The 18,248-nt window shown below is 37.8% G+C and overlaps 2 protein-coding genes across 2 annotated transcripts; both read left to right on the forward strand.

Moving 5' to 3' along the window:
* The first annotated feature begins 651 nt into the window (after nt 1-651).
* Nucleotides 652-3,507, forward strand: LOC147865675 (20 kDa chaperonin, chloroplastic-like). Its single transcript, XM_087318545.1, has 5 exons — nt 652-868; nt 1,609-1,788; nt 2,056-2,211; nt 2,296-2,373; nt 3,139-3,507. Exons 1-5 carry the CDS (start codon nt 692-694, stop codon nt 3,310-3,312), a joined length of 765 nt encoding a protein of 254 aa, XP_087174671.1. The 5' UTR covers nt 652-691; the 3' UTR covers nt 3,313-3,507.
* A 7,570-nt stretch (nt 3,508-11,077) lies between these two features.
* LOC147865676 (rhamnogalacturonan I rhamnosyltransferase 4-like) lies at nt 11,078-16,716 on the forward strand. The gene is made up of 8 exons (XM_087318546.1): nt 11,078-11,461; nt 11,726-11,793; nt 14,106-14,194; nt 14,308-14,473; nt 14,835-15,127; nt 15,413-15,617; nt 15,901-16,058; nt 16,219-16,716. The coding sequence occupies exons 1-8, from the start codon at nt 11,140-11,142 to the stop codon at nt 16,448-16,450; spliced, it is 1,533 nt and encodes a 510-aa protein (XP_087174672.1). The 5' UTR covers nt 11,078-11,139; the 3' UTR covers nt 16,451-16,716.
* Nucleotides 16,717-18,248: the final 1,532 nt, after the last annotated feature.

Here is an 18,248-nt window from a genome sequence, read left to right on the forward strand (position 1 = left end):
CGCAAATGTTCCTCAATAACTAAGAAACACAATTGGCATGAAAACCATTTTCGAAAAGGACAATGGAGGATCACGTGGATTACCAGCACTTGCAATGCTCTCGTGCATTTGTTTGCAGATTCTAACTGACCAGTTAATGTGGATGTCGGGTTCTTCAACTACTATAGGGAACCAAGTAAGAACCCAAATAACCCCCCCCCCCCCCCAAAAAAAAAGAGGAAGGACAAAGCAACTCATACATATGGTGTCCTCCGTAAGAAAGTCTCATCCTCGACGTAATGGGCAGACTTTATTACAAAGTGCAACGATTGGAAGAAGTACGTTGTTGTTATGTCTTGTCTCTGTATGTATGTATGTATGTATGTATGTATGTATGTATGTATGTTGGTGGTGGGTGTGGTGAGAAGAAGCTAGCGGGCGAAGAAAGGAGTAAGGGCCGGCACAGAGCAGATAGCTGAGAGCCGACAACGAGGAGATTGATCGATGGTCTCCGGAAGGAAGAGGCTGGCTATATATGTCCGGGCGGACAAGTGTGAAAGCAGGCACCTTCTAGATCCTTCCTTCTTCTGGATCAAATTCCTCCATCAAACACACTCTTCAGCTTTGGAAAACAGACAGACCAGAGCTCCTTCCTTCATCATCACATCTCTCCTCTCCTTCTCTGTATTCTCCTCCTCCTTCTTCATCTGCAATGGCATCTTGCTCCTCTTCTTCTTCCCCTTCTCTGCACTTGGGCGCGTCCTCCCTGTTAGACAGCAAGGTTTTCCATGGACTCAAGCTTCCTTCTTCCTCGCTCTCTCTTCCTGTTCGAACAAAGCCTCTACACCTCGGCCGACTTAGAGCTGCCTCGACTGTGGCTGCTAACAAGGTAATTTCCCTAAAAAGAGTGAAAGAAACCAATTTTTCCGTGGATTTTTGGTGAATCTCATATCTTGTGAAGGATGGCGTTTCTGTGAAATCTTAATATCGATTAGGATGTCCTAAGACCCTAACGTGCTTCTGAGGTTCATCTAGTCATTCTGGAGCCGACCTAATTTATTATTCGTCTTTCGCTTGTTAGTCGGAACCCTAGCTATCAGGGTTTAGCTCGCGTGTCTATGGGGTTAGCCTAAACCTCTTAACTCTTGGGGTCTGTTCAGTGATTCTGAACGCTTGCTGTGGGGGTTTAAACGTCTAGTCTGATCCCTAACTCTTACAGTCCCCCCCCCCCCCCCCCCCTTCCCCTACTGTGAACGTCTAGTCTGGCCCCTCACTATGAGCTTTGCTCATCAGTTCTGAAACTCTACTTGGTGAATCCATAAGCTTGAGGTTGTTTGGTCGTGAGCAGTTTACAGTGCTTCCCATGCCTGAAGTAGAAGCAAGTTGTTAGGAATTACCACAAAATTCTTAGAGTTACGAGGAATGCAAGGATCTTTTTCTTGATGTTTTAATTACGACGGTTTCTACATGGCCATAATTTCTATGCTGTTGATGTTATCCTTGTTTTTCATTATTGTACCCAAGTTTGATCCAAAGGAGGCTTTGTACTTTGGTTGTGATCAATTTGTACAAAAGGTTTTAGCACAATCTCCATTGTTGATGAGGTGTTGTCAAACATTGTGTATACAGTTCACCACATTGAAACCCTTGGCTGACCGAGTGTTAGTTAAGATTCAAGCTGCTGAAGAGAAGACAACTGCTGGTATTTTGCTTCCCTCGACAGCTGTTTCAAAACCTCAAGGTGGAGAAGTAGTCGCTGTAGGTGAAGGTAGATTGATTGGCGAGAAGAAGATTGAAGTGAGCCTTGAGGTTTGTTGTACTCTCTATATACATACAATGCTCTCTTTCAATACATGTATATTTGTTTGTTTTTCGTGAATGTATAGCATGTATGTGTATGTATGCAGCTTGTATAGTATATATGGTGCACTCTATAGTAGTATGTATCTATGTGTATACTATATTGCATATATGTATGTAAGGTGTGTATGTATGGTATGTTTATGTTGCATGCATATACGCAATTATTTTCTAGATTGTTGTAACTAATAACATTGTTTGGTTTTTCTTCTATAGACAGGAAAGAATGTAGTGTATTCCAAGTATGCTGGAACAGAGATAGATTTCAATGGAGTTAGCCATCTTTTATTGAAGGAGGATGACATTGTAGGTATTCTTGAGACCGATGATATCCAAGACTTGCAACCATTGAATGACAGAGTGCTTATTGAGGTTTGGCTTTCACTGGAATGCTTAACTTCCCTCCCTTGATTTTGTTTTCTCTAATACTGACCCAGAAGGATTGTCATCTTTTAGGTTGCTGCAGCAGAGGATAAAACAGCTGGTGGTGTCTTGCTAACGGATTCCGCAAAAGAGAAACCTGTCATTGGAACGGTGTGTATTATGTCTACATGACTGTTTTGTTTGAGATGGGCGATTTGATTCAAGTATCCTTACAAGTTTAAAAATACTAAATGCTTTAAACACCATGATAGAGAAACCCTTAGATGATTGGTATGGATTTATAGTTTCTAAAATCTTAAAAGCATGTGATGGAAAAGCAGTAATGGAAATATCACGGCTGTCGAATTCACTACTTGCTTGATATATCTTAAGTCAAGATTCACAGTTAACTGCCATTTGCATGCCGTGGTTGCTTCCTAAATCCATTATAGAGAAACCTATATTTTGGACTGTGGTGTTCCTTTCCCTGATAGGAAATGTATATGCTATGCTCTGAAAGCTGAAATCCATAGTAGAGAAACCCGGAAGGTAGGATGGGATGTACTTCAATTGTTAAAATCTCTAAACCCTTTCACCCTGATATAGACCAAACTGGAACAGTGTTGATCGTGATTTTCAATATGCACCCTTAATTTCACATGATTCAAACTTCCTAAACCATGAAATGTTATACTCTATATCACACCTCACCTTGTTTCACATGATTCAAACTTCCTAAACCATGATTGTTAACTCTAAATCCCATCCCCTTGTCTCAGATGATTCGAACTTCCTACCTACTGGTCCATCCATGTAACAATCCCCCTATTCTACGTCCAGTTTATTTTCTGTTTTAAGGATAATGTTCATAGACTCTAATATTTTACAGTCCACAGAGAACATATTATTATATCATACCCTGTTTCTACTCCGCAGGTTAAGGCTGTTGGACCTGGTGTATATGGTGAGGATGGCAATCGGAAGCCCTTGGAGATTCCAGTTGGAAGCAGTGTGATGTACTCAAAGTATGCGGGTAGTGACTACAAATCTAAGGATGGTACACAATACATAGTTGTGAAAGCTGGTGATTTATTAGCTCTGCTTTCTTAAGTGATGAGTATTGGAGTTAGTAAGTAGTATGCGGCTTTACACTATATGGTCTTGTTGCTAGATCTTACACTGATATGGTCTTGTTGCTAGATCCTTAACCCTAAACCCATAGAGAGCTAGACAAGAAGCAAAGTTTTATTATTGTTCCACCATGTATTAATTTATAGTGATAAAGAATGAAATTTTTGCAATGTATGTTAAAACTTCTTGAAATTGTCCTGGGTATCCTGAAATATGTTAAAATTGTACTGGACAATCCAAAAAATTGTTTTGTAATATGTTACTATGTGAAATTTCACTTTGAGCTATTCTTGGATGATGACATTTGTACAAAGATTGTGTGAATGAATCCTTGCCTTATGACTTCAGTGACCAATATATCTATCCCTGTTCTGCAAAGGTATACCCCCTGAAACTTTTGAAGGGGCGTGAGATAATCATGTTGAGAAGTCTGGCAATGTCCAGCAGAATGAGCCATTAAAGAGTTCCAATGCAAATGTGTAATCAATAGTTTAAAGAGTATGTTGCCTTGTGCTCTGTATTTTTTTGACTATTTTATTCTTCTCTCTTTATTCAAATGGGAATTTTCTCCCATGCCAAGTTTGCAGTTGTCTTTAATGTTGTCAATACACCAAAATTGCGTGTTATCTCCCTAACACCAAGCATTCTTTACCTCCAAATGTGTAGCCACCATCAATGGAATCATTGTTGGTTCCAATTGGAAAAATTGATAGATGTAGTTTGGGAATGTCCAAATTTTCTTAAACTTTGTGATGAGCATTGCAATTGGAAACACATCTTTGAGGTTTAGATAAATGATTTTGCAATTGTGGGGTTATCATGATGGACACGAGAATATGGCAAGGTCCAATATTGATTTGTTAATTTTAGGGACTTTAATGTTGAAACCTCCATGCCAAGTCTCTGTCCCTAGTTTTGGACAAACGTTTTTTGACAAGATTTGTTTGGGCCCTTAATTGGTGGGAAAGTGTGTGATGGGTGTTATAGGTCGTCTATAGGATAGTAGGAGGTGAGAGGTCCTTCTCATTGTACATTGGAAAAGTGCATTTGGGCGTCATGGCTATCAATGTGTCTCTGAAGTCTCTAAGGTTTTGGCGTGTACGTCATATTGTAAATTTCACTTATGATGTAGCTTTCTTTTTGTGCCAGTTTGTCCAACTTAAAAGTTGTCCATAAGTGGTCCTTGTACTTAGTTAGAGCAACTCAACAACAATGGGGCTAATGGGAGATATTAATTTGATCCATGGATATGGCATTTTGGTTGTGATAGTTGAGGTGCCTCTTTGGAGCTGATGGATTTTTAGAGGCCACAACTAGTTTAGTGGCACATAAGGAACTAGTTGTATGGATGCATTTGATTAATAAGTTGTGGAGAGAAGTGGGGGTTTAGTAGCTTGTGGTTGGGTATACAACTTGTGAAATTCCTTATAAAAAGAACCTAAAAAACACATATGATTGAGGATTTAAGGCTCAATTCGATAGTAACATCATCAAAAGAAAAAGAGAAAAACCCGTTGGAGATCTTAAATTACAAAAGCTCTTTGAGCATCTCGATGTTCCCCCAAAAGCTAGAAACATATGGTCTAGAAATGCTCTTAGCTTCTCAATAGTATTTTTGTACAAGTGTCAAGAAACAATCAATCAAGTATTAATTTGGCAAGACATTTACACAAAAAAAGCATGCATCATTTTGGCTTTCAAAATGATTTGATAGTTTGGTCACTTTTGTTATCAAGAAAAAAGCTTTATGTAGATACTAGAGTGGTTGGAGATGGGAGATGGGAGATGTGTAGTGTTGTATGGTTGTCCTTTATGAGAATATTGTTCTTATGCATGTATGGACTCACATGCATACATTGTATATTGTATATCAATTTGACCTTAAAATTGTACATAGAGTTGCTATGACATGATGCAAATCCATAGTGTATATCTATTTTCATTCAAGGGTCTCGTTGGAAACTTCATAAATTCGTAAACAATCATGAACTTGACATTTCATGTTGAGCTCGGTTTTTAAAAATATTCAAATGACGGGTTACTACAATCTAGATATAGGTCATAATTCAATGTCGAAAGTTTAGGTTGCGAAACGACACTTTTAATTTTGGTACGGTGTATAGAACAAGAAAGAAGAATGTAGGAAACAGTAGAACGTTTTCCTAAACTTGGATGAGATTACAGTGTATAGTGGACATATTTTCTTTGCCTTATTATAACATATTGCACACATTCGATTTAGATTCTTGAATAGGAAAGAAAATGTAGAAAACAATAGAACGTTTTATAAAATTGGATGAGACTACAATGCACATATTTTTTCGTCTTATTATAACATGTTGGACACATGGGCTGCCCAAAGACTCCTTTAAATTTTGGTGTGGTAAGAATGTAGAATTTTTTCGAGTTGTGTGGCTAGTGACAAACACTTTTATAATTCTTTTGTTATGCTATCAAAATGTTGTGGGCACATGGGACTACATCCAAGCGAAATCTTCGACTTAATAAATTAAAAGGGGGACATGGTTTCTCTTCTAAAGCAAGGTTAGATGATCCCTTCAAATATTTGATTTCCCAAAGCATGGTTTGATAGCTTGTGCCAGCTTTCATAACTTTTGGCATTGACTAGGAAAAAATCATAAATTAACCACATTTTTGCCCATGTCACTTAATATTGGGAAATGGGAAACATGAAAAAAACCGAACAATACTCATTAAAAGAATGTAAAAGAATATTGCTTCAATTAAAAAATGTTGGGAAAACTGGTTCCTCTGGACAGGAAGAACACAATTTGGATATTGCACAAGGAGCCGGATCGTCAGGAGCCGATTAAGCATCGATTGAAGAGATAAGCCAAATCAGTCAATAGCTAACTCAGCCGAGGCCGAAAAATTAATTGACCGATAATCGATTGATAACCAATTCGGCTAGTAGCCGAATCTACTAAAGCCGACTCAGGGCTATATTTGTAAATAGCTTCAATGTGCCTATTGTGGGCTATATTTGTAAATAGTCATATATGTATATGAGTATAAATATAGTTAGGGCAAGCAATTATGGTGTGTGTGTCAACCATTGTAACTAGTGCATTAGAAGCCATTGTATCTAGTGCATTAGAAGGTGTAACTAGAGAGTAGGAGAGAGGGAGTGTGTGTCAGTGTTGTAACTCTGTTGTAACTGTCGCCTAACGAAGAGGAGCTTAAGGTTGTTGCCTTAGAGTCTCTTGTGTATTCCACCTATCATAGTGATATAATTTGGAGTTTGTGGACTCTCGTGGTTTTTTCCCATTCAGTGCTTTCCACGATAAAATATGTGTCTCTGTACTTTCTACTTTGTTATTGTCTGTTGTTTCTTGGTTGTCTTGGTTCTTGTGTCTCTCATTTTGTACGTGTTGACCAGTTGTGGTCGGCTTCATATTCTTAACAAAAACCCTCAATCAACCTACGCATAGAACTTCCCCCAAGCAAATTACGATTGGACCCTTCATGTCATTTCTCAGTTATCAAGCAATCTCTATTGAATCGATTTTATTTCGTGCACAAGTTTTCTTTTATTGTCACACATCAACATGTTTTCGTATGGACAACCTTTTTGAGGACAACCATGAATTATAGGTTGAGCTCTTGCTTTAATTTTCTTTTCTTTTAACGAGATAATATGCATGAAAATATCACAAATGTTTGCATTCAAGGCATAAGAAATGCTAGCATAATCTTGTGACACATTTTTGTCATCAATTTGTTTCAGATAGTTGGCCATGGTGTTGTCATTGGAGGTGAATGTTGGTGGTATGTAGCTTTCCCTTGAACCTTTTGAGATGTAGGATATGTGTAGGAATTGAAGCATCATGATCGTGCCCCACAATTGTATTCTCTTCTCACGTGCTTGTGCAAAAGCATTGTCCTCGCCATTTGAATCTACTTTGGAATTATTCACATGTGTTTCTAGAATAGATTGCTTGGAATCTCCACATCACTCCTCCTATAGACCGATCACTTGAGAATTAAACAACTCACAGTGTGCCATTACGGTACAAAACATTTATAATTGGGTGCCTAGTTTTCGGATTCAAAATTTCGATGAAGCAAAAAAATAACAAGCACAATATGTTCCATGTATATGGACGTATATCACATAGCCAAAAGAACGGACAAAAATGTAACTTCACAAATACCATGTATTGAGACAAACTATCACTTACCAACCCTACGCAAATATTAAAAAGAAGGTAATCATTGAAATACAATTGATTAATTGGACCTTGGTTTTAAGACAAATTATTTAGGCCTCTGATTAGCCCTAAAATCCCTATATTAATGGCTTCTTCTAAGGAAATATGTAAATGTTTTTCAAATATATATAGGCAAACATGCACGTATGTAAATCTTTATGCTGTCATGAGCCCACTAATGGATGGTCATAATGGAACTTTGAACTTCAAGGAGGTGACTAGACCTATCTTCGAAATTTTGATTTTTGGGACCCCTCTAACTAGTGCTTTTATTTTACCCTACACATTCTTCTAGTGTCCCTCGCATGAAACAAATAGTAATTGATCAAAACTATCATAGTCCAAGTGAAGAACCAAGGGTGTTGATTACTTTATTTTCAAGGTCCAACCATAAATTCAGGCCAAATAGAAACGTAGACCCAATCCACATCCATGATGGAGATTGTTACTCCACCCATAAAGGTAGGGCCAAGTAGGGGGCAAAACGTTACACCCTGGTGCTAGGAACACTCTGCGAATCGGCTACAACCGATTCGTAATCACAACTTACAAAACAGACAACACAAGTAGAAATAGGTTTGAAACATGACATGCACAAAGATTGACCCAAAAAGTATAGGTGTTCGATTACGTAACAAACAGTGTAATCATAGTCCAAAACCAAGTATAATCGGTATCACTCACTCACTCGATAAAAGCCTAGGATTAGGCCTTACTCACTCTGGCTTTGAATAGGTATCTCTGTCCCCTTGCCTTCATCACTTTACGATTTATATAGCTTCCTCTCTTCCTGGCGCGCTCCAACTACTTCCTCTTGATCCTCGGCCTTTGTTCTTGGTTGCTTGTATTTTGGTTACTTTCCCCTTCGGTTGCTATTGCTTGGCTCTTTTCATCTTTCACACTTGTCCTACGCTCCGCTTTCACACTTTTCCTTTAAGGTTCTTTTCACACATCTTGCATTTTGTCCCACGGATAACAGAGACATGATGCAACAATTTCATGCCATCAAGGTATAGGTTGGTTTATTTGATGAGGCTACATCATTACAACTATGCAAATAAATTGGTCATACACATGCGAGAACATGAATATCCAATAGATTTATGACATCCACATATGTGCATATATTTAAGTTGCACTGCCTAGCAATAGGCACAAGTACATACTTTAATTTCATGACATTGCAACATACGTGCCTATGCTTGTGACAATGTACTTCTTAATAAGTGTATAGAAATTAGAGGTCTATATGTTGTAAAGTTATTATGTACATGCATAAATGTTTCGATGTAGGTTTACATAGACTTCTTTCAATCATTTATGTGCAAAATAATAAGTTATAACCTCCTATGTTAATATGTGCACATGTAGTACCTGATTGTTTATATATATTGTTGTAGCAACAAGTTGAAAATATTAAAATTGAGCAACATGTGCTCCATAAAATAATTTCCATGGCATATTTGGTCATCGCCCTTTTAATTAGTCACCCCTAGATCATGAAGTAGTTATATAGCACGTGGTCCTTCGAAATGTTGTGCAAATCATCCTTCCTCAGATGAAACTAATCAAGACGAAGCTTGAAGCATTTCGATTTGGATCTAAACCCCCAAGTTGAACGATAACACCTGCCTGACCCACCGGGTGAGATATGCGGCTTTCTAAGTTAGAAAAGTGCATAGTCATGGGTGCTTTGCAAATCATGCTCCAATATATAAGATCGTTCTAATATAAAATCGTACTTTGTGTGAATGCTAGCTAAATAAATTTAAAAAACAAGCAAAGTTTTTGTAGAAGGAAAGCACAAGTGGATCTCTTATGCATATATGACTTAGAGACACAACCAAGGTTCCTTACAACATATAGATATATTATTATATTGTGTGTGTGTGTGTGTGTGCATATGTGTTTCCTAGCTTTCATAAAAGGCACTCTATTCATTTATAATTGGAAGAATAAACATTGCCCCAATGACCATGAGAACGTGAGCAATGATGGTTGACCAGTCTCACTCTCTCTTTCTCTTTTTGCATGTGCGTAATACGCAATACACTTGCAACGAGTTATTGTTTCATGAAATATACTCTGAAATGCCTCTCCGCCCTTTAGGGGCCTTCTGTATTTGTTTTGAGTGCATCTTTCTTGAGAGGTCCTTGCCGTCTTTGATTTTTGCAAATGCATGTCAACTTAATGTGCACTGAATATGTAGAAGCACATTGAGTGTGTCTCAGAGTCCATATTCTAGAGCTATGTACATAAATACGTACTCTAACCCGTACAACTGAAATAAGACTTAGTGGAGACAGAGATGAGGACTTGGAGAGAGCACACAACTAAATTTATTTGGTAGAAGCTCCACAAGATTTAATCCTCCTATGTGTGTGTGTGTGAGAGAGAGAGAGAGAGAGAGAGAGAGCCCAGATGATGGTCAGGTTGCCCAATGGAGGTCATGGGTTCAACCCCTACATTCCACATCGAATTGGTAAGGTTGCCCAATGGAGGTCCACAATGGCAACTAGTACAGTAAGAGATATCTATGGAGTAATAGAGAGGCGAGTGGAACTTGGGTTTCAAACCCAAGAGCTAGTGCTAGTATTGTAAACGGGTTACCACTAGGGCAAGCTAATTACTAGTATTGTAAACGGGTTACCACTAGGGCAAGCTAATTACGATAAGAGAGAGAGAGAGATTGATTCATGAGAAATGATGAAGTGATCAAGAAGATCACTAGAGTTTAGATTCATTACTAAACACAACCCTCTCTCTCTAAAAAAGAAACTCCCCTGTTCCTTCTCTCTCTTAAAAACCTCCCCGGCTCTCTCTCTCTCTCTCTCTCTCTCCACAAACAAGAGCTGCTCCTCTGTCCCCTGCTCCACTACACTCTCTCCCTTTGGTTTTTTTGTCCATTTTGTCTCCTCTTAATTAAAAGCACTCAATCCATACTATATATATATATACATATGTACATATATGTATGTACCTTCCTCCCCCTTGTCTGTATTTCTCTCTTCTCACCCCTCCCCTGTTCTCTCTCTCTCTCTCTCTCTCTCTCTCTCTCTCTCTACATGTGAACATACATATCATATATGTATGTATGTACATACACACCTCCCCTGCTCCTCTCCTCTTTCTCTCTTTCTTTCTCTGCAATCTTATTAGTGCATTAACATTTTGATTTATATTCTCTCTCTCTCTCTCTCTAATAGAGAGTGCAGAGGCAAGAGGAAAGGAGAAGATACCCACCATTGCCCTGGCATTCTGTTTACAAATCTAGGAACAGCAGACATATATAAAAAAAGAGAGAGAAGGCATGAATGGAAAACATGAAAATGCAGTAGCAGCCCAACACTTAAGCATCCATCCATTCTCTGGCTTGGAGGAGGAGGAGGAGAGGAGGAAGAAAAGAGTAGATTAAGAGGCGTGGTATGCATTGGTTAGTACAAGTGGATCCATTCCAAAGGATCGTTTAGAAGAAAGAAAGAAAGAAAGAAAGAAAGAAGGGAAATTTGTCGAGAGAGAGAAGTTGTGTAGTAAGGGGGACCTCGCCCTCATACATACATACATACATACATACATGTCAAAGGTGCGAGCTTGGATGCTCCGCATCCTCACAGTCATTTTGGTGTTCCTTCAGCTTCTTGCACTGTGCCGCCACCTATGGAATGATCCTCACCATAGCCACCGAATCATCATCCATAGATGGCCTGGATCCTCCTCCATCAATTGCTTCCTGGATGACCATCTCCAGTTCCAGCACAAAAAGCCTCATACCCATGGAGGAGGACTGTCTGCCCTCCCTCAATCCATCCTCAGTGGCCATTCTACTGAAGATATCATTCCCTCCCTCTTGCATGACCGCATCAATCGAAGAATTACTCCAATTCCTCCAATTCCTCGTAAGTTTGCCAAATTTCTGTTGCTAACCTTTCTGAATGCTTACAGTTACCACATTGTCCGTTTCCAATCCATCCGTCCTTTTTCACGTGTTTATCAATCTATTGCATATTATTTCAATCGTTTCATATTAATCAATTTGCGAGTGTATAACATTGCAAATTTCAGGCATTTCTTCAATCCATCAAATCACAAAAATGTGCTCTGGAAACTTTAAAAATAAGGTAAAATGGAGCTGACAATGGCATGGTGTGTCATATATGCAGGATCCTACAACAACAATGGCTATCTGATTATTTCCTGCAATGGAGGCCTCAATCAAATGCGAGCTGCAGTATGTTTTCTTTTGTTGACCTGTAATGGTTACCCAATGATATGTATGTATGTATGTATGTATGTATGTATGTATGTATGTATGTATTGTGTATGTCTGTTTGTCTGTGAATGTATTTTGTTGACAGATCTCTCTCTCTCTCTCTCTCTCTCTACTTTTGCCGTGGGGTGTAGGCTATTTATGCTGATCTGCCCTATAATAAATACTAGTGGCTATTTCTGTTCACCAATTCTTTGCTGCACACACAACTGACAGACACGAAGCTGTTATGATTACCCTAGGGGGCTAAAGTTAGATAACACTATCCTTTCTTATGAGCAGTGTTCTACCCCAAACCCAACACATTTGGTCTCTCAACCATTGCCTATCCTATATGGAGAGATGGATGGGCTCCTTTTTGCCTCGGCCATTTTGAGCTACTCTATGAGGAGCAGCCTTGTGTGAGGTACACAAGAGTATGAACAAACAAGAGGAATCCAGAACAAAAGACAGGAAGGAAAAGATTGAACTTGGAATGGACTAGCAAAAATAGGGCAAAGTACCATGTCTTAGTCCTAACATTAGTCTTGATCTCATTTAAAGGAACTGTAGGGTAAGAACCACAGAGTGATGCATGACAATCTATCTATGCCAGGCCCTCCTACGACCCATTACCTTTGTCAATTCTCCATTAACTCTAACTCTTAACATAGCCGTCAGTCAGCCTACAACCTTCCACTGCCCCTTTCAAATAAACCTTTAATATATGTGCCTGCACATTGATAACTGCAGACTTCGATCATGCCCCGGCCACCTGTATCTTACACATTCTTGAGAGTGGTTTCTCAGTGGCCTCAGAAAAAATGGCACTGAAATTAGCAATCTCGGATGGAAACCGTAATTAGCGAAGAATGGCATTGCACTGATTAAAGACTGTATGCTGTTTTGTTGGTGAACTCCGAGAAGTGTTTTAAGAGTTGAACCCTACCGGATGTACTGGTTAAGGATCTGATTTATCCTTTCTCTTATCCCATCACTTTGAGGATGAAACGCCAAGAACAGATTGTTTGAGATCATGAGGAGCAGAAAATAGTCATTTCCAAATCTGGGAGATGAATTATTGCCCACAATCTGAAACTATGTTGTCTGGAAGGCCTGTAGTTGAACTACATTTGCTAATATAAGATCTGTGGCTTTAGAACAAAGGAATAAAATGAACTATCTTGGTAAATCGATCCATTATGACTAGCGCGTAGTTGTACACGTTAACTAAAGGGAAGTCAGTGATGAAGATCACCGAAATCGAGGACCAAGGTTGCACAGGAATTAGCAAAGATTGCAAAAGTTGATAATGGGGGAGCTTTGGAGCGGGTGTATGTATCATATGTCCAACTTCCATTGATGGGGTCACTAGTGATTTTGTGATTATGCTTGTTTTAGCACTCATCTCCAGGCTTGATGTGAACTAATGTATAGGTGTCCCATAGATATATCTTTGAGAATATTCTCTCCATTTGTTAGGCAGTAGCAAAGGTCATGGATCGAAGGTAAAGGATACCGGTTCCTCATAATTTTACGCAATTCAGTCCCCGGTAAAGTTTTTCCTTGGGGAATGAGATGGGTACCCCAACAGGTTACTTGGAATGGCGGATGAGACCTTTTCCTAGATTCTCATCAATGTATAAGTGTAACTAGCCTCAAGCTGAGGCTGGAGAGTCTGTAGATCAACCTGAATGGAGCTTAAGAACCTTCTTGGGATTGATGGTGTAGTGATAGGAGCAGACTCAAAGTGGACTTGGGATATAGGCATGGAAGAGACCTGGGGTCGGCCACATTCTTAGGGGAAACTAATGGAGTGAGCCCACCAATCCACAATCGGATTGTCAGAATTGAGCCGTGGTAGACCAAGGATGATAGAATGTCAAAGGAATGTGATGAGGTCGAGGATGATTTGCTCCTAGTGACTTGGTGCCTGAGGTGTGATAAATCACATCTCGTTCAGAGGTTCATGAATTGTGGTGTTTTCAAGCTGCAGTTGTCATAGCATACCCATGCTTTGGCTAAGATTGGTGGCAGGGTCATGTTATGTGTATGTCTATAATTATGTATATGTCTAAGTCTATGTTCTATACCTAAGGTTCAATGTATATGTATATGTTTATGTTCTATATCTAAGGTTCTAGATATGTCTATGTCTATATGTATGTGCATATGTCTGTCTACGTATATGATGCAAAATATTAAGCCAATATAGCATTTGTTATACAAATATGTGACATGTTTATGTTGCAAAGCTTCTGAACTTGACCTTCATTGTTACATATGTTATATAGATATGTGACATGGTTGCTGTTGCAAAGCTTCTGAATTTGACCCTCATTGTTCCAGATCTTGATAAGACCTCTTTCTGGAATGATCCAAGGTAATATTGATGGAACTAATGCTGAAATGAGAGTGACCTGTAGCTTTTATTTTAGCATGTAAATTCTTATTTTTTAAATTAATCATGAACTTACTTAATGCCGTGACTGCTAGCGATTTTGGAGATATATTTGATACCAATCATTTCATTACCTCCTTGAGAGATGAAGTAAGGATTATTAAGGAAGTCCCTGTGAAGCTTCAATCCGATGTGAGGAAAGGCTTGGTCTTGTCATTGCCACCAATCAGTTGGTCCAATGAATCTTATTACCTGAACCAGGTTTGACTCTTATCTGTTTTCCATTTCCATGAGTTCATAATGTGGTAATAAATTCATTTCGTTGATGTCAATTATTTGAGTTTTTATACATAGTAGTTTCTGCATTTCTATTGTCTTTAACATTCATTTCCTATTAGTTTTATTCATAGTTTCTACATTCCTATGGTTTTGCTACATAATGAGTTTAGAGTTCTGGATTTCTGGATTTTTTTCCATAAAGTTTTTACCGTCCTACCTATGTGGGTTTTTTCACATTCCCAAAGAGTGCTATATATATTAACTCGTTTTTTTATTCCTATGAGTTTTACATGTGTTTTAATGATCTCTAAAGTAAAAGATTGTACACCATCTCTTTGAACAGATACTTCCACTAGTAAAGAAACATGCAATTATTAAATTCAACAAAACCGATGCACGTGTTGCAAATGGTGGTGGGCTCTCTGATGATTTCCAGAAGCTAAGATGCCGTGTGAATTACGAATCGTTAGTGTTCACCCAACATATCCGGGAATTGGGAGAGAAATTGATCGAGCAATTAAAGTCTAAGGGCACTTTTTTGGTATTACACTTGAGGTATGAGATGGACATGTTGGCTTTCTCTGGGTGCACACATGGTTGTACAAAAGAGGAGGAAGAAGAACTCACAAAATTGAGGTAAGATATAGCTTTAAAACAAAATTTAGGTTTATGATATGTAGCAACACCCATTATTGTACTGCCAATTTGGCCTAATGTGTGCATGTGTTTAAGGTCTCTTACCTCATGTCATGATATGAGTATGTATATGTATGATTTCTGTTCTGTAATCACATGATACAATACATATATACATGTAAAGTTTGTTGTGTTATCACATCATATAATACATAAATATATATGTATATAAATGTTTGTTCTCTAATCACACCGATGAACATAAATGTTATCTCTTGCCACTAGATATGCATACCCTTGGTGGAAAGAGAAAGTGATCGATTCAGAACGAAAGAGATCAGATGGACTTTGTCCACTAACTCCTGAGGAGACTGTATTGGTATTGAAAGCATTTGGTTATGATAAGGATACCCAAATATATATTGCTGCTGGAGAGATCTATGGTAGTGAGAGAAGAATGGAAGGCTTGTATGCAGCTTATCCAAACATTGTGAGTATCATCTCTCAAACTATCTATCAAAACCACCCTTCTCCTTCAAATTATCTATAAAAAATCGTATTAAGAACAAGTTGTTCATGCATGAAAGCAATTAATCACCTATGAACTTGTGATGAAATGTGTAACCCTAAACCCAAAAGCTGTAAACCCTGAAACTACACGTGTTAAACTTCCTGTTTTCAGGTTCATAGCAACTAGCTATATTTACACGATGCTGGTTGGTGATTTAACTTTTTTTATTTCACTCATCCCATTCCTATACATTTCTTCTCAGGTAAGAAAAGAAATGCTATTGAGTCCAGATGAATTGAGACATTTTCAAAACCATTCTTCGCAAATGGCAGCCTTAGATTACATGGTCGCCATTGAGAGTGATGTTTTTGTGCCTACATACGATGGGAATATGGCCAAGCTAGTTGAAGGACATCGGAGGTAATACATACAGTATAACAATAACCATTGGACTCATGATAAAACTTAGCCTAAGTTTGTCTCTTTCTCTCTCTCTCTCTCTATATATATATATATATTCACCGTATATGGGTTTTTTTGACATCCTGAATGAAGTTCTTTGCATTTCGAATGATTGTAGATACTTGGGTTATCGGACGACGATACTCCTGGATCGGAAGAGGATAGCAGAGTTATTTGATGCGTATCAGAACAGGACATTGCAATGGGATGCATTCTCGTCTGACATACGAGAGGCTCACAAAGGTCGTATGGGTGCCCCGACGAAGAGAAGGGTAATACTTGACAAACCTAAAGAAGAGGATTATTTCTATGCAAATCCACATGAATGTCTAACAACTATGATGATGTGATTGTCAACGCAAGTTTCCATAAGGAATGGTATGTAAATATGTATACATATTTGTATCATTTTCTCTTTTGTTCCTCTCTACTACCCGTCAAAATAAACACTGTGCTTTTGTTGTGTGTTTCATTCTTTGAACACAAACAAAACAAAAGCATTATTTCTTTTGTATTGCATTTATTCAATTCATTTGTTTGTGATGGGGAAGAAGGGGGAGAAGAGAAAAAATTGTAAAAGAAATTATAAATAACAGTGTATGTATCATCATCATCATTATGGAGCTGTTATGAAAATTTAAAAAAAGAAAGGTGAAGGGTTTGCTTGAATTGTATTAGTGAAAGGTTTTTGCGCCTCAAAATATTCACATTCATTATAAGCAATGAGAAAAGAAGACTCATTCCCAATTAGGCCGTGAATAAGGTGTATTTACATCTTGACCCACAGTTTAGGATCGGAAAGACGTTGATATTTATTTTATTGGTTGTTAATTCAGAGAGAAATAGAAGGCATCTAGATGTGATAAATGTCAAGCAAGACTATAGAATTACAAAGTAACAGTAAGAAGCATGTCCACCATAATTTAATAGTATGAAGAAAGGAAATGTACCATAAGGTTTTTAAATTTGAGTTTTCTATATCATAGAATTTAATATGAAACACTTAAAAACAGCTTAAATTAGAATGATCTACTTTTTAAGCATGAAGATGGTGTGAGGAAGGATGCACCATAAGGTTTTTAAATTTGAGTTTTCTATATCATAGAATTTAATATGAAACACTTAAAAACAGCTTAAATTAGAATGATCTACTTTTTAAGCATGAAGATGGTGTGAGGAAGGATGCATATTGGTGCTAGAACCTAAACAGTTCAGGACAAAATGGCTAGGTGGGATTCGAACCCAATCAAGCATAAAAATCTCATATCACTTTGAATAATTGAGTAGACTTGGCTAGAGATGTTTATTATGACATACCTACTAACTTTTAAAAGTTCTATTTAACACTGTTTTTTACAAAAGCGTTTGATTTATTAATGCTCTCAAAATAGTTAAAACACTCACGAAAGATTTAGTATGTCAACCCTTGATATATTTAAAGTATGAAAAGAATGTGAATGATAGCTTGTTCGGATCATGTGCACGGAAAGCTTTTAATAACAGTTAAAAATATCCTCGATCTCCAATACGTTTAAATAAGAACATGTTAGAGCAAGCTACCAAGTTGGATTAAATATATTCAGATTCCTGCACACTTTGTGTCCAGCATTATAACATGCATTTGTTACCCTACACCTGTTTTCATGGACATGTAAGGTTAACAATGCAGGTTTATGAATATGAGTTAATTCGATTGTGTGAGGATATTTTTATGGAATTATTGGTGATGCATAGTTGGAGATATTCATATCAGCAACTGTTGGTTCATTCATAACTTAGGATTGATGTATAATATATAATATAATAAGCTTAAAGTATACTCTTTTAATCTAATGCATTTGTGATTACTTACTGAAATTCTTAGTACACATTCGTGATTGTTCTCAATATTTGTAAACAATCTTTAACTTGGAAACCAGAATCTCTCCTAGACACCTATTGAAGTTGACATCTTTAATTTCTTTGGTGTTTTTTGAACATCCAATCTCTATTGATTAATCTTTGGTATATAGTTGGGACTGGGAGATTACATTGATATGCATCCCTAATTGAGCCGATAGTATTTGTTCTTTGGCTGACGTTATTGAGCATGTAGAATACTAAATGATTACCAAACTAAATGCAAGATAATTCACTGCATCTTACTCT

This window comes from Azolla caroliniana, unplaced genomic scaffold, assembly GCF_043228905.1.
Source record: "Azolla caroliniana isolate FFs.n. ecotype wild unplaced genomic scaffold, voAzoCaro1.0.p SCAF_4, whole genome shotgun sequence".
NCBI lineage: Eukaryota > Viridiplantae > Streptophyta > Polypodiopsida > Salviniales > Salviniaceae > Azolla > Azolla caroliniana.

Bases quoted from the DNA above. Each gene is read 5' to 3' on its own strand.
- LOC147865676 (XM_087318546.1), top strand. From the start codon at position 11,140: ATGTCAAAGGTGCGAGCTTGGATGCTCCGCATCCTCACAGTCATTTTG. The intron at 11,794-14,105 runs GTATGTTTTCTT...TATGTTATATAG, and splicing joins TCAATCAAATGCGAGCTGCA to ATATGTGACATGGTTGCTGT. The intron at 16,059-16,218 runs GTAATACATACA...GAATGATTGTAG, and splicing joins CTAGTTGAAGGACATCGGAG to ATACTTGGGTTATCGGACGA.
- LOC147865675 (XM_087318545.1), top strand. From the start codon at position 692: ATGGCATCTTGCTCCTCTTCTTCTTCCCCTTCTCTGCACTTGGGCGCG. The intron at 869-1,608 runs GTAATTTCCCTA...TTGTGTATACAG, and splicing joins CGACTGTGGCTGCTAACAAG to TTCACCACATTGAAACCCTT. The intron at 2,212-2,295 runs GTTTGGCTTTCA...GTCATCTTTTAG, and splicing joins ATGACAGAGTGCTTATTGAG to GTTGCTGCAGCAGAGGATAA.